Source organism: Salmo salar, chromosome 11 (assembly GCF_965601325.2).
Source record: "Salmo salar chromosome 11, fSalSal1, whole genome shotgun sequence".
Classification (NCBI taxonomy): domain Eukaryota; kingdom Metazoa; phylum Chordata; class Actinopteri; order Salmoniformes; family Salmonidae; genus Salmo; species Salmo salar.
The window spans coordinates 71,770,039-71,784,298 of NC_138301.1; the positions used below are offsets into that span (position 1 = coordinate 71,770,039).

Sequence of the window (14,260 nt, forward strand, 5' to 3'; positions counted from 1 at the left end):
TGGCCCCTGAGACAGAGACAGAGAGAGGTACTGGCCCACAACAGTTAGCTCCCACACAACAGTTAGCTCCACACAACAGTTAGCTCCACACAACAGTTAGCGCCCACACAACAGTTAGCGCCCACACAACAGTTAGCGCCCACACAACAGTTAGCGCCACACAACAGTTAGCGCCCACACAACAGTTAGCGCCACACAACAGTTAGCGCCACACAACAGTTAGCGCCCACACAACAGTTAGCGCCCACACAAGTGGTTGACCAGAGAGAATCCAGTCTCTTTAAGACTGAACGAGGCGAGGCGAGGAGAGGCGAGGGGCGGAAGAAGGGGAGCTTCACAGACTGGTTTGATCTCTGTTTATCGGCCTGTGGTAAATGTTTCATCTGCCTCTGTGAAGCAGAGCGGCAGTCGATGGTAACCCAGACTACGATCTGAGGCCTGGAGGTCCGTTGAGAGAACTGACAGGATAATAGCACACACACACACACACACACACACACACACACACACACACACCCTCTCCCCTGATAGCTCTGACAACAACACTGGATGTGTGGAGCCCTGAGTCCGCCCCCCCCCCCCCCCCTCACTCACTCAAATTCCACACCCCCCAGCAGGGGCAGCCTGGGTAACGGATCCCAAGAGCAGGACTGGCAGTCAGGGCTCGCCTCGGGGATTAGAGTGTGTGAAGGTGGAGGGATGGTTGTCGGGGGCTCAGGGATGGTTGTCGGGGGCTCGGAGATGGTTATCGGGGGCTCGGGGATGGTTATCGGGGGCTCGGGGATGGTTATCGGGGGCTCGGGGATGGTTGTCGGGGGGGCTCGGGGACGGTTGTCGGGGGCTCGGGGACGGTTGTCGGGGGCTCGGGGATGGTTGTCGGGGCTCGGGGATGGTTGTCGGGGGATCAGAGTCAGTGTGTCTGGGTGGTGTTGCCGCTGCCTCACCTTGACCTTCTCCTGAAGCTTTCCGAGCCGCACGGTGTCGTCCACAATCCTGCTGATCACACCCTGCTTGTCGTGCTCTAGGGATGAGGCCTGAGGAGGGAGAGAGGAGACAGGGAGGGTTACGGATCTGGGAGAGGAGTGGAGGAGGAGAGGAGAGATGGGGGGAGGGAGGGAGAGGGATGAGGAGGGAGGGAGGGAGGAATGAAGGGAGGGAGAGCGAGAGAGCGAGAGAGAGATAAGGAAGGAGGGAGAGAGGGAGGGAGGGAGGTTCATTACAGCAGTGGACCAGTAACAAGACAACCACATTATGCTAACCAGCTACCCCCCCAGTCAGTCTAACAGCCCTCCACAGAGTAGTCAGTCAGTCTAACAGCCCTCCACAGAGTAGTCAGTCAGTCTAACAGCCCTCCACAGAGTAGTCAGTCAGTCTAACAGCCCTCCACAGAGTAGTCAGTCAGTCTGTAACAGCCCTCCACAGAGTAGTAAGTCAGTCTAACAGCCCTCCAAAGAGTAGTCAGTCAGTCTGTAACAGCCCTCCACAGAGTAGTCAGTCAGTCTGTAACAGCCCTCCACAGAGTAGTCAGTCAGTCTAACAGCCCTCCACAGAGTAGTCAGTCAGTCTGTAACAGCACTACACAGAGTAATCAGTCAGTCTGTAACAGCCCTACACAGAGTAGTCAGTCTGTAACAGCCCTCCACAGAGTAGTCAGTCAGTCTAACAGCCCTCCACAGAGTAGTCAGTCAGTCTGTAACAGCCGTCCACAGAGTAGTCAGTCAGTCTGTAACAGCCCTCCACAGAGTAGTCAGTCAGTCTAACAGCCCTCCACAGAGTAGTCAGTCAGTCTGTAACAGCCCTCCACAGAGTAGTCAGTCAGTCTGTAACAGCCCTCCACAGAGTAGTAAGTCAGTCTAACAGCCCTCCACAGAGTAGTCAGTCAGTCTGTAACAGCCCTCCACAGAGTAGTCAGTCAGTCTAACAGCCTTCCACAGAGTAGTCAGTCAGTCTGTAACAGCCCTCCACAGAGTAGTCAGTCTGTAACAGCCCTCCACAGAGTAGTCAGTCAGTCTAACAGCCCTCCACAGAGTAGTCAGTCAGTCTAACAGCCCTCCACAGAGTAGTCAGTCAGTCAAACAGACCTCCACAGAGTAGTCAGTCAGTCTGTAACAGCCCCCCACAGAGTAGTCAGTCAGTCTGTAACAGCCCTCCACAGAGTAGTCAGTCAGTCTGTAACAGCCCTCCACAGAGTAGTCAGTCAGTCAGTAACAGCCCTCCACAGAGTAGTAAGTCAGTAACAGCCCTCCACAGAGTAGTCAGTCAGTCTGTAACAGCCCTTCACAGAGTAGTCAGTCAGTCTAACAGCACTCCACAGAGTAGTCAGTCAGTCTAACAGCCCTCCACAGAGTAGTCAGTCAGTCTGTAACAGCCCTCCACAGAGTAGTCAGTCTAACAGCCCTCCACAGAGTAGTCAGTCAGTCTGTAACAGCCATCCACAGAGTAGTCAGTCAGTCTGTAACAGCCCTCCACAGAGTAGTCAGTCAGTCTAACAGCCCTCCACAGAGTAGTCAGTCAGTCTATAACAGCCCTCCACAGAGTAGTCAGTCAGTCTGTAACAGCCCTCCACAGAGTAGTCAGTCAGTCTAACAGCCCTCCACAGAGTAGTCAGTCAGTCTAACAGCCCTCCACAGAGTAGTCAGTCAGTCTAACAGCCCTCCACAGAGTAGTCAGTCAGTCTGTAACAGCCCTCCACAGAGTAGTCAGTCAGTCTAACAGCCCTCCACAGAGTAGTCAGTCAGTCTAACAGCCCTCCACAGAGTAGTCAGTCAGTCTAACAGCCCTCCACAGAGTAGTCAGTCAGTCTGTAACAGCCCTCCACAGAGTAGTCAGTCAGTCTAACAGCCCTCCACAGAGTAGTCAGTCAATCCGTAACAGCCCTCCACAGAGTAGTCAGTCAGTCTGTACCAGCCCTCCACAGAGTAGTCAGTCAGTCTGTAACAGCCCTCCACAGAGTAGTCAGTCAGTCTAACAGCCCTCCACAGAGTAGTCAGTCAGTCTAACAGCCCTCCACAGAGTAGTCAGTCTATAACAGCCCTCCACAGAGTAGTCAGTCAGTCTATAACAGCCCTCCACAGAGTAGTCAGTCAGTCTAACAGCCCTCCACACAGTAGTCAGTCAGTCTAACAGCCCTCCACAGGGTAGTCAGTCAGTCTGTAACAGCCCTCCACAGGGTAGTCAGTCAGTCTGTAACAGCCCTCCACAGGGTAGTCAGTCAGTCTGTAACAGCCCTCCACAGGGTAGTCAGTCAGTCTAACAGCCCTCCACAGAGTAGTCAGTCTGTCTGTAACAGCCCTCCACAGAGTAGTCAGTCAGTCTAACAGCCCTCCACAGAGTAGTCAGTCAGTCTAACAGCCCTCCACAGAGTAGTCAGACAGTCTAACAGCCCTCCACAGAGTAGTCAGTCAGTCTGTAACAGCCCTCCACAGAGTAGTCAGTCAGTCTGTAACAGCCCTCCACAGAGTAGTCAGTCAGTCTGTAACAGCCCTCCACAGAGTAGTCAGTCAGTCTATAACAGCCCTCCACAGAGTAGTCAGTCAGTCGAAAACAGCCCTCCACAGAGTAGTCAGTCAGTCTAACAGCCCTCCACACAGCAGTCAGTCAGTCTAACAGCCCTTCACAGAGTAGTCAGTCAGTCTGTAACAGCCCTACACAGAGTAATCAGTCAGTCTGTAACAGCCCTACACAGAGTAATCAGTCAGTCTGTAACAGCCCTACACAGAGTAGTCAGTCTGTCTGTAACAGCCCTCCACAGAGTAGTCAGTCAGTCTAACAGCCCTCAACAGGGTAGTCAGTCAGTCTAACAGCCCTCAACAGGGTAGTCAGTCAGTCTGTAACAGCCCTCCACAGAGTAGTCAGTCAGTCTGTAACAGCCCTCCACAAAGTAGTCAGTCAGTCTGTAACAGCCCTCCACAGAGTAGTCAGTCAGTCTGTAACAGCCCTCCACAGAGTAGTCAGTCAGTCTGTAACAGCCCTCCACAGAGTAGTCAGTCAGTCTATAACAGCCCTCCACAGAGTAGTCAGTCAGTCTATAACAGCCCTCCACAGAGTAGTCAGTCAGTCGAAAACAGCCCTCCACAGAGTAGTCAGTCAGTCTAACAGCCCTCCACACAGTAGTCAGTCAGTCTAACAGCCCTCCACAGAGTAGTCAGTCAGTCTGTAACAGCCCTCCACAGAGTAGTCAGTCAGTCAGTCTAACAGCCCTCCACAGAGTAGTCAGTCAGTCTAACAGCCCTCCACAGAGTAGTCAGTCAGTCTGTAACAGCCGTCCACAGAGTAGTCAGTCAGTCTATAACAGCCCTCCACAGAGTAGTCAGTCAGTCTGTAACAGCCCTCCACAGAGTAGTCAGTCAGTCTAACAGCCCTCCACAGAGTAGTCAGTCAGTCTAACAGCCCTCCACAGAGTAGTCAGTCAGTCTGTAACAGCCCTCCACAGAGTAGTCAGTCAGTCTGTAACAGCCCTCCACAGAGTAGTCAGTCAGTCTGTAACAGCCCTCCACAGAGTAGTCAGTCAGTCTGTAACAGCCCTCCACAGAGTAGTCAGTCAGTCTGTAACAGCCCTCCACAGAGTAGTCAGTCAGTCTAACAGCCCTCCACATAGTCATTCAGTCTAACAGCCCTCCACAGGGGAGTCAGTCAGTCTAACAGCCCTCCACAGAGTAGTCAGTCTGTCTGTAACAGCCCTCCAAAGAGTAGTCAGTCAGTCTAACAGCCCTCCACAGAGTAGTCAGTCAGTCTAACAGCCCTCCACAGAGTAGTCAGTCAGTCTAACAGCCCTCCACAGAGTAGTCAGTCAGTCAAACAGACCTCCACAGAGTAGTCAGTCAGTCTGTAACAGCCCCCCACAGAGTAGTCAGTCAGTCTGTAACAGCCCTCCACAGAGTAGTCAGTCAGTCTGTAACAGCCCTCCACAGAGTAGTCAGTCAGTCAGTAACAGCCCTCCACAGAGTAGTAAGTCAGTAACAGCCCTCCACAGAGTAGTCAGTCAGTCTGTAACAGCCCTCCACAGAGTAGTCAGTCTAACAGCCCTCCACAGAGTAGTCAGTCAGTCTGTAACAGCCATCCACAGAGTAGTCAGTCAGTCTGTAACAGCCCTCCACAGAGTAGTCAGTCAGTCTGTAACAGCCCTCCACAGAGTAGTCAGTCAGTCTAACAGCCCTCCACAGAGTAGTCAGTCAGTCTATAACAGCCCTCCACAGAGTAGTCAGTCAGTCTGTAACAGCCCTCCACAGAGTAGTCAGTCAGTCTAACAGCCCTCCACAGAGTAGTCAGTCTAACAGCCCTCCACAGAGTAGTCAGTCAGTCTAACAGCACTCCACAGAGTAGTCAGTCAGTCTGTAACAGCCCTCCACAGAGTAGTCAGTCAGTCTAACAGCCCTCCACAGAGTAGTCAGTCAGTCTGTAACAGCCCTCCACAGAGTAGTCAGTCAATCCGTAACAGCCTTCCACAGAGTAGTCAGTCAATCCGTAACAGCCCTCCACAGAGTAGTCAGTCAGTCTGTACCAGCCCTCCACAGAGTAGTCAGTCAGTCTCGAACAGCCCTCCACAGAGTAGTCAGTCAGTCTGTAACAGCCCTCCACAGAGTAGTCAGTCAGTCTGTAACAGCCCTCCACAGAGTAGTCAGTCAGTCTAACAGCCCTCCACAGAGTAGTCAGTCAGTCTAACAGCCCTCCACAGAGTAGTCAGTCTATAACAGCCCTCCACAGAGTAGTGAGTCAGTCTATAACAGCCCTCCACAGAGTAGTCAGTCAGTCTAACAGCCCTCCACACAGTAGTCAGTCAGTCTAACAGCCCTCCACAGGGTAATCAGTCAGTCTGTAACAGCCCTCCACAGGGTAGTCAGTCAGTCTGTAACAGCCCTCCACAGGGTAGTCAGTCAGTCTGTAACAGCCCTCCACAGGGTAGTCAGTCAGTCTAACAGCCCTCCACAGAGTAGTCAGTCAGTCTAACAGCCCTCCACAGAGTAGTCAGTCTGTCTGTAACAGCCCTCCACAGAGTAGTCAGTCAGTCTAACAGCCCTCCACAGAGTAGTCAGTCAGTCTAACAGCCCTCCACAGAGTAGTCAGTCAGTCTAACAGCCCTCCACAGAGTAGTCAGACAGTCTAACAGCCCTCCACAGAGTAGTCAGTCAGTCTGTAACAGCCCTCCACAGAGTAGTCAGTCAGTCTGTAACAGCCCTCCACAGAGTAGTCAGTCAGTCTGTAACAGCCCTCCACAGAGTAGTCAGTCAGTCTGTAACAGCCCTCCACAGAGTAGTCAGTCAGTCTATAACAGCCCTCCACAGAGTAGTCAGTCAGTCGAAAACAGCCCTCCACAGAGTAGTCAGTCAGTCTAACAGCCCTCCACAGAGTAGTCAGTCTAACAGCCCTCCACAGAGTAGTCAGTCAGTCTGTAACAGCCCTCCACAGAGTAGTCAGTCAGTCTAACAGCCCTCCACAGAGTAGTCAGTCAGTCTAACAGCCCTCCACAGAGTAGTCAGTCAGTCTGTAACAGCCGTCCACAGAGTAGTCAGTCAGTCTAACAGCCCTCCACAGAGTAGTCAGTCAATCCGTAACAGCCTTCCACAGAGTAGTCAGTCAATCCGTAACAGCCCTCCACAGAGTAGTCAGTCAGTCTGTACCAGCCCTCCACAGAGTAGTCAGTCAGTCTCGAACAGCCCTCCACAGAGTAGTCAGTCAGTCTGTAACAGCCCTCCACAGAGTAGTCAGTCAGTCTGTAACAGCCCTCCACAGAGTAGTCAGTCAGTCTAACAGCCCTCCACAGAGTAGTCAGTCAGTCTAACAGCCCTCCACAGAGTAGTCAGTCAGTCTAACAGCCCTCCACAGAGTAGTCAGTCAGTCTAACAGCCCTCCACAGAGTAGTCAGACAGTCTAACAGCCCTCCACAGAGTAGTCAGTCAGTCTGTAACAGCCCTCCACAGAGTAGTCAGTCAGTCTGTAACAGCCCTCCACAGAGTAGTGAGTCAGTCTGTAACAGCCCTCCACAGAGTAGTCAGTCAGTCAGTAACAGCCCTCCACAGAGTAGTAAGTCAGTAACAGCCCTCCACAGAGTAGTCAGTCAGTCTGTAACAGCCCTCCACAGAGTAGTCAGTCTAACAGCCCTCCACAGAGTAGTCAGTCAGTCTGTAACAGCCATCCACAGAGTAGTCAGTCAGTCTGTAACAGCCCTCCACAGAGTAGTCAGTCAGTCTGTAACAGCCCTCCACAGAGTAGTCAGTCAGTCTAACAGCCCTCCACAGAGTAGTCAGTCAGTCTATAACAGCCCTCCACAGAGTAGTCAGTCAGTCTGTAACAGCCCTCCACAGAGTAGTCAGTCAGTCTAACAGCCCTCCACAGAGTAGTCAGTCTAACAGCCCTCCACAGAGTAGTCAGTCAGTCTAACAGCACTCCACAGAGTAGTCAGTCAGTCTGTAACAGCCCTCCACAGAGTAGTCAGTCAGTCTAACAGCCCTCCACAGAGTAGTCAGTCAGTCTGTAACAGCCCTCCACAGAGTAGTCAGTCAATCCGTAACAGCCTTCCACAGAGTAGTCAGTCAATCCGTAACAGCCCTCCACAGAGTAGTCAGTCAGTCTGTACCAGCCCTCCACAGAGTAGTCAGTCAGTCTCGAACAGCCCTCCACAGAGTAGTCAGTCAGTCTGTAACAGCCCTCCACAGAGTAGTCAGTCAGTCTGTAACAGCCCTCCACAGAGTAGTCAGTCAGTCTAACAGCCCTCCACAGAGTAGTCAGTCAGTCTAACAGCCCTCCACAGAGTAGTCAGTCTATAACAGCCCTCCACAGAGTAGTCAGTCAGTCTATAACAGCCCTCCACAGAGTAGTCAGTCAGTCTAACAGCCCTCCACACAGTAGTCAGTCAGTCTAACAGCCCTCCACAGGGTAATCAGTCAGTCTGTAACAGCCCTCCACAGGGTAGTCAGTCAGTCTGTAACAGCCCTCCACAGGGTAGTCAGTCAGTCTGTAACAGCCCTCCACAGGGTAGTCAGTCAGTCTAACAGCCCTCCACAGAGTAGTCAGTCAGTCTAACAGCCCTCCACAGAGTAGTCAGTCTGTCTGTAACAGCCCTCCACAGAGTAGTCAGTCAGTCTAACAGCCCTCCACAGAGTAGTCAGTCAGTCTAACAGCCCTCCACAGAGTAGTCAGTCAGTCTAACAGCCCTCCACAGAGTAGTCAGACAGTCTAACAGCCCTCCACAGAGTAGTCAGTCAGTCTGTAACAGCCCTCCACAGAGTAGTCAGTCAGTCTGTAACAGCCCTCCACAGAGTAGTCAGTCAGTCTGTAACAGCCCTCCACAGAGTAGTCAGTCAGTCTGTAACAGCCCTCCACAGAGTAGTCAGTCAGTCTATAACAGCCCTCCACAGAGTAGTCAGTCAGTCGAAAACAGCCCTCCACAGAGTAGTCAGTCAGTCTAACAGCCCTCCACAGAGTAGTCAGTCTAACAGCCCTCCACAGAGTAGTCAGTCAGTCTGTAACAGCCCTCCACAGAGTAGTCAGTCAGTCTAACAGCCCTCCACAGAGTAGTCAGTCAGTCTAACAGCCCTCCACAGAGTAGTCAGTCAGTCTGTAACAGCCGTCCACAGAGTAGTCAGTCAGTCTAACAGCCCTCCACAGAGTAGTCAGTCAATCCGTAACAGCCTTCCACAGAGTAGTCAGTCAATCCGTAACAGCCCTCCACAGAGTAGTCAGTCAGTCTGTACCAGCCCTCCACAGAGTAGTCAGTCAGTCTCGAACAGCCCTCCACAGAGTAGTCAGTCAGTCTGTAACAGCCCTCCACAGAGTAGTCAGTCAGTCTGTAACAGCCCTCCACAGAGTAGTCAGTCAGTCTAACAGCCCTCCACAGAGTAGTCAGTCAGTCTAACAGCCCTCCACAGAGTAGTCAGTCAGTCTAACAGCCCTCCACAGAGTAGTCAGTCAGTCTAACAGCCCTCCACAGAGTAGTCAGACAGTCTAACAGCCCTCCACAGAGTAGTCAGTCAGTCTGTAACAGCCCTCCACAGAGTAGTCAGTCAGTCTGTAACAGCCCTCCACAGAGTAGTCAGTCAGTCTGTAACAGCCCTCCACAGAGTAGTCAGTCAGTCTGTAACAGCCCTCCACAGAGTAGTCAGTCAGTCTATAACAGCCCTCCACAGAGTAGTCAGTCAGTCTATAACAGCCCTCCACAGAGTAGTCAGTCAGTCGAAAACAGCACTCCACAGAGTAGTCAGTCACTCTAACAGCCCTCCACACAGCAGTCAGTCAGTCTAACAGCCCTCCACACAGTAGTCAGTCAGTCTAACAGCCCTCCACAGAGTAGTCAGTCAGTTTGTAACAGCCCTCCACAGAGTAGTCAGTCAGTCTAACAGCCCTTCACAGAGTAGTCAGTCAGTCTGTAACAGCCCTACACAGAGTAATCAGTCAGTCTGTAACAGCCCTACACAGAGTAGTCAGTCTGTAACAGCCCTCCACAGAGTAGTCAGTCAGTCTGTAACAGCCCTCCACAGAGTAGTCAGTCTGTCTGTAACAGCCCTCCACAGAGTAGTCAGTCAGTCTAACAGCCCTCCACAGAGTAGTCAATCAGTCTAACAGCCCTCCACAGAGTAGTCAGTCAGTCTAACAGCCCTCCACAGAGTAGTCAGTCAGTCTAACAGCCCTCAACAGGGTAGTCAGTCAGTCTGTAACAGCCCTCCACAGAGTAGTCAGTCAGTCTGTAACAGCCCTCCACAAAGTAGTCAGTCAGTCTGTAACAGCCCTCCACAGAGTAGTCAGTCAGTCTGTAACAGCCCTCCACAGAGTAGTCAGTCAGTCTGTAACAGCCCTCCACAGAGTAGTCAGTCAGTCTGTAACAGCCCTCCACAGAGTAGTCAGTCAGTCTATAACAGCCCTCCACAGAGTAGTCAGTCAGTCGAAAACAGCCCTCCACAGAGTAGTCAGTCAGTCTAACAGCCCTCCACACAGTAGTCAGTCAGTCTAACAGCCCTCCACAGAGTAGTCAGTCAGTCTGTAACAGCCCTCCACAGAGTAGTCAGTCAGTCTAACAGCCCTCCACAGAGTAGTCAGTAAGTCTAACAGCCCTCCACAGAGTAGTCAGTCAGTCTGTAACAGCCGTCCACAGAGTAGTCAGTCAGTCTATAACAGCCCTCCACAGAGTAGTCAGTCAGTCTGTAACAGCCCTCCACAGAGTAGTCAGTCAGTCTAACAGCCCTCCACAGAGTAGTCAGTCAGTCTGTAACAGCCCTCCACAGAGTAGTCAGTCAGTCTGTAACAGCCCTCCACAGAGTAGTCAGTCAGTCTGTAACAGCCCTCCACAGAGTAGTCAGTCAGTCTGTAACAGCCCTCCACAGAGTAGTCAGTCAGTCTGTAACAGCCCTCCACAGAGTAGTCAGTCAGTCTGTAACAGCCCTCCACAGAGTAGTCAGTCAGTCTGTAACAGCCCTCCACAGAGTAGTCAGTCAGTCTAACAGCCCTCCACATAGTCAGTCAGTCTAACAGCCCTCCACAGGGGAGTCAGTCAGTCTAACAGCCCTCCACAGAGTAGTCAGTCTGTCTGTAACAGCCCTCCACAGAGTAGTCAGTCAGTCTAACAGCCCTCCACAGAGTAGTCAGTCAGTCTGTAACAGCCCTCCACAGAGTAGTCAGTCAGTCTGTAACAGCCCTCCACAAAGTAGTCAGTCAGTCTGTAACAGCCCTCCACAGAGTAGTCAGTCAGTCTAACAGCCCTCCACAGAGTAGTCAGACAGTCTAACAGCCCTCCACAGAGTAGTCAGTCAGTCTGTAACAGCCCTCCACAGAGTAGTCAGTCAGTCTGTAACAGCCCTCCACAGAGTAGTCAGTCAGTCTGTAACAGCCCTCCACAGAGTAGTCAGTCAGTCTATAACAGCCCTCCACAGAGTAGTCAGTCAGTCGAAAACAGCCCTCCACAGAGTAGTCAGTCAGTCGAAAACAGCCCTCCACACAGTAGTCAGTCAGTCTAACAGCCCTCCACAGAGTAGTCAGTCAGTCGAAAACAGCCCTCCACACAGTAGTCAGTCAGTCTAACAGCCCTCCACAGAGTAGTCAGTCAGTCTGTAACAGCCCTCCACAGAGTAGTCAGTCAGTCTAACAGCCCTCCACAGAGTAGTCAGTCAGTCTGTAACAGCCCTCCACAGAGTAGTCAGTCAGTCTAACAGCCCTCCACAGAGTAGTCAGTCAGTCTGTAACAGCCCTCCACATGGACACAAAACCCGTTTCACTATGTTACTATTCCCCTATCTGACTACCTAACGCTCAATAACAACATGGACACAAACCCTTTTAACTACCTAACGCTCAATAACAACATGGACACAAACCCTTTTAACAAACAGGAGCAATTGCATCGAAACAAATAATGATGTTTGAGAGAGAGAGAGATGACTAACAGAGTTAGAGTAACGTACATCACAGGAACAAGAGATTGTATTGTTCAGATGTTTCGGAGACGCGTGTCGAGGACATGGATCAATGAACCGTAATGTAACGACTGAGACATACCTCTAACAGACCTACAACATCACCTACAGAGTCCAGGTACGGCTGACAGGAGAGAGTTACCAACCAACAAGCCTGGATTCCAGAAAAAAATACTGGAAGTCGAAGGTGTTTATTTCCACCTGTGGAGATCTGCCGTTCCAGAGATCCCGTGTCGGCCTTCTGGGTCCTGTCATCTGGCCATAGTACCGGGTCCAATCCGAGAGCCAACGGCGTTTAGCTACCTCAAAAGGCATCTACATTAGTTGGATAACACGATAATACAGCTCTTTGAGCCAGTCAGACCAGTTGGATAACATGATAATACAGCTCTTTGGGCCAGTCAGACCAGTTAGATAATGCAGCTCTTTGGGCCAGTCAGACCAGTTGGATAATACAGCTCTTTGCGCCAGTCAGACCAGTTGGATAATACAGCTCTTTGGGCCAGTCAGACCAGTTGGATAATACAGCTCTATGGGCCAGTCAGACCAGTTGGATAATACAGCTCTTTGGGCCAGTCAGACCAGTTGGATAATACAGCTCTTTGAGCCAGTCAGACCAGTTGGATAATACAGCTCTTTGGGCCAGTCAGACCAGTTGGATAATACAGCTCTTTGGGCCAGTCAGACCAGTTAGATAATAGAGCTCTTTGGGCCAGTCAGACCAGTTGGATAATACAGCTCTTTGGGCCATTCAGACCAGTTGAATAATACAGCTCTTTGGGCCAGTTGGATAATACAGCTCTTTGGGCCAGTCAGACCAGTTAGATAATAGAGCTCTTTGGGCCAGTCAGACCAGTTGGATAATACAGCTCTTTGGGCCAGTCAGACCAGTTGGATAATACAGCTCTTTGGGCCAGTCAGACCAGTTGGATAATACAGCTCTTTGGGCCAGTCAGACCAGTTGGATAATACAGCTCTTTGACCAGTCAGACCAGTTGGATAATACAGCTCTTTGGGCCAGTCAGACCAGTTGGATATTACAGCTCTATGGGCCAGTCAGATCAGTTGGATAATACAGCTCTTTGGGCCAGTCAGACCAGTTGGCATCGAAATAAGGAAGCACAAGCTGAAAAGGGAAAGGGGGGGATACCTAGTCAGTTATAATGGTATTACCACAGCTAAAACACTATTAAAAGGGAAAGGGGGGGATACCAAGTCAGTTGTTCAACTGCACTCTGCCCTATCCCATCTGGACAAGAGGAATACCTTTGTAAGAATGCTGTTCATTGACTACAGCTCAGCATTCAACACCATAGTACCCTCCAAGGTCATCATTAAGACCCCGCCCTGTGCAATTGGGTCCTGGACTTCCTGACGGGCCGCCCCCAGGTGGTGAAGGTAGGAAACAACAATCTCCACTTCGCTGATCCTCAACACTGGGTCCCCACAAGGGTGCATTCTCAGCCCTCTCCTGTACTCCCTGTTCACCCACGACTGCGTGGCCATGTACGCCTCCAACTCAATCATCAAGTTTGCAGACGACACAACAGTGGTAGGCTTGATTACCAACAACAAGACAGCCAACAGGGAGGAGGTGAGGATTCTGGGAGTGTGGTGCCAGGAAAATAACTTCTAACTTCAACATCAACAAAATAAAGGAGATGATCATGGACTTCAGGAAACAACAGAGGGAGCAGCCCCCTATCCACATCGACGGGACAGCAGTGGAGAACGTGGAAAGTTTTAAGTTCCTCGGCGTACAGATCACGGACGAACTGAAATGGTCCACCCACACAGACAGTGTGGTGAACCTCAGGAGGTTGAAGACATTTGGCGTGTCACCTAAAACCCTCACAAACTTTTACAGTTGCACAATTGAGAGCATCCTGTCGGGCTGTATCACCGCCTGGTACGGAAACTGCATCGCCCTTCAACAGTAAGGCTCTCCAGAGGGTAGTGATGTCTGCACAACGCATCACCGGGGGCAAACTACCTGCCCTCCAGGACACCTACAGCACCCAATGTCACAGGAAGGCCAAAAAGATCATCAAGGACAACAACCACCCGAGCCACTGCCTGTTCACCCCGGTATCATCCAGAAGGCGAGGTCAGTACAGGTGCATCAAAGCGGGGAACCGAGAGACTGAAAAACAACTTCTATCTCAAGGCCAACTGTTGAGACTTCTAGCTCACTCAGGAAAAGCAAAAAAAAAAATGAAAAATATATATAGATAGATAAAAGAGAAGCTGATGTTTTCAATTAAATGGGGAACGAGTGATTTCTTTAAGTTTCTTAGATGCTCAGATATGTTACGTTATGTGCGCATGCGCAGCTTCACTAGAGACTTCAATTACAGCACCTGGTAATCACTTCACCGCAGACAATCATCAGGAGCACACAGCCCGTTGGTACTCAGTCTAGCATTAATGTTTAAGTCACTTATATGTTTGTGCACTGAACGTTTACCTCACTGTGTCGGTGTTAGTTGGCCGGGAGTAACTTGTAGCTCGCTGGGTGCGGTAGCTCAGCGACCCAGATGCTATATAGCATTAGGCTATTATTATCAGCCATTTGCATTGTGCTGATTGTTCGGAGCACTCTGCTGGTTTCTGGTGGCGGTGGTGATAGCGGTGGTTTGGTTCGGTGATCCATGGAGTGCCGCATTATGTTGCGTTTGTGCGTGTGTAAATCCTTTGGACGAGGCATGTGGTGGCATGGGTTCTGTGTCCTGTGACAGCGTCCATAGCAACCTGTGACGGCAGAGTCACTGTGCGCATGCTCCTCTGGCGCTGGGCATTCTGGGTGATGTAGTCGGTGCTGTTTAAGCCAGATTTGCCACATCTTTGATGGTGTTGCAGGC

At 51.1% G+C, this 14,260-nt stretch overlaps 1 protein-coding gene across 1 annotated transcript in view; it reads right to left on the reverse strand.

The window, feature by feature from the left end:
* Positions 1-14,260, reverse strand: part of LOC106591800 (centrosomal protein of 89 kDa-like) — a 94,639-nt gene that overhangs the window by 42,394 nt on the left and 37,985 nt on the right. The window contains 1 exon segment of the mRNA XM_045689778.2: positions 945-1,034. Coding sequence (XP_045545734.2) covers positions 945-1,034 — 90 coding nt within the window.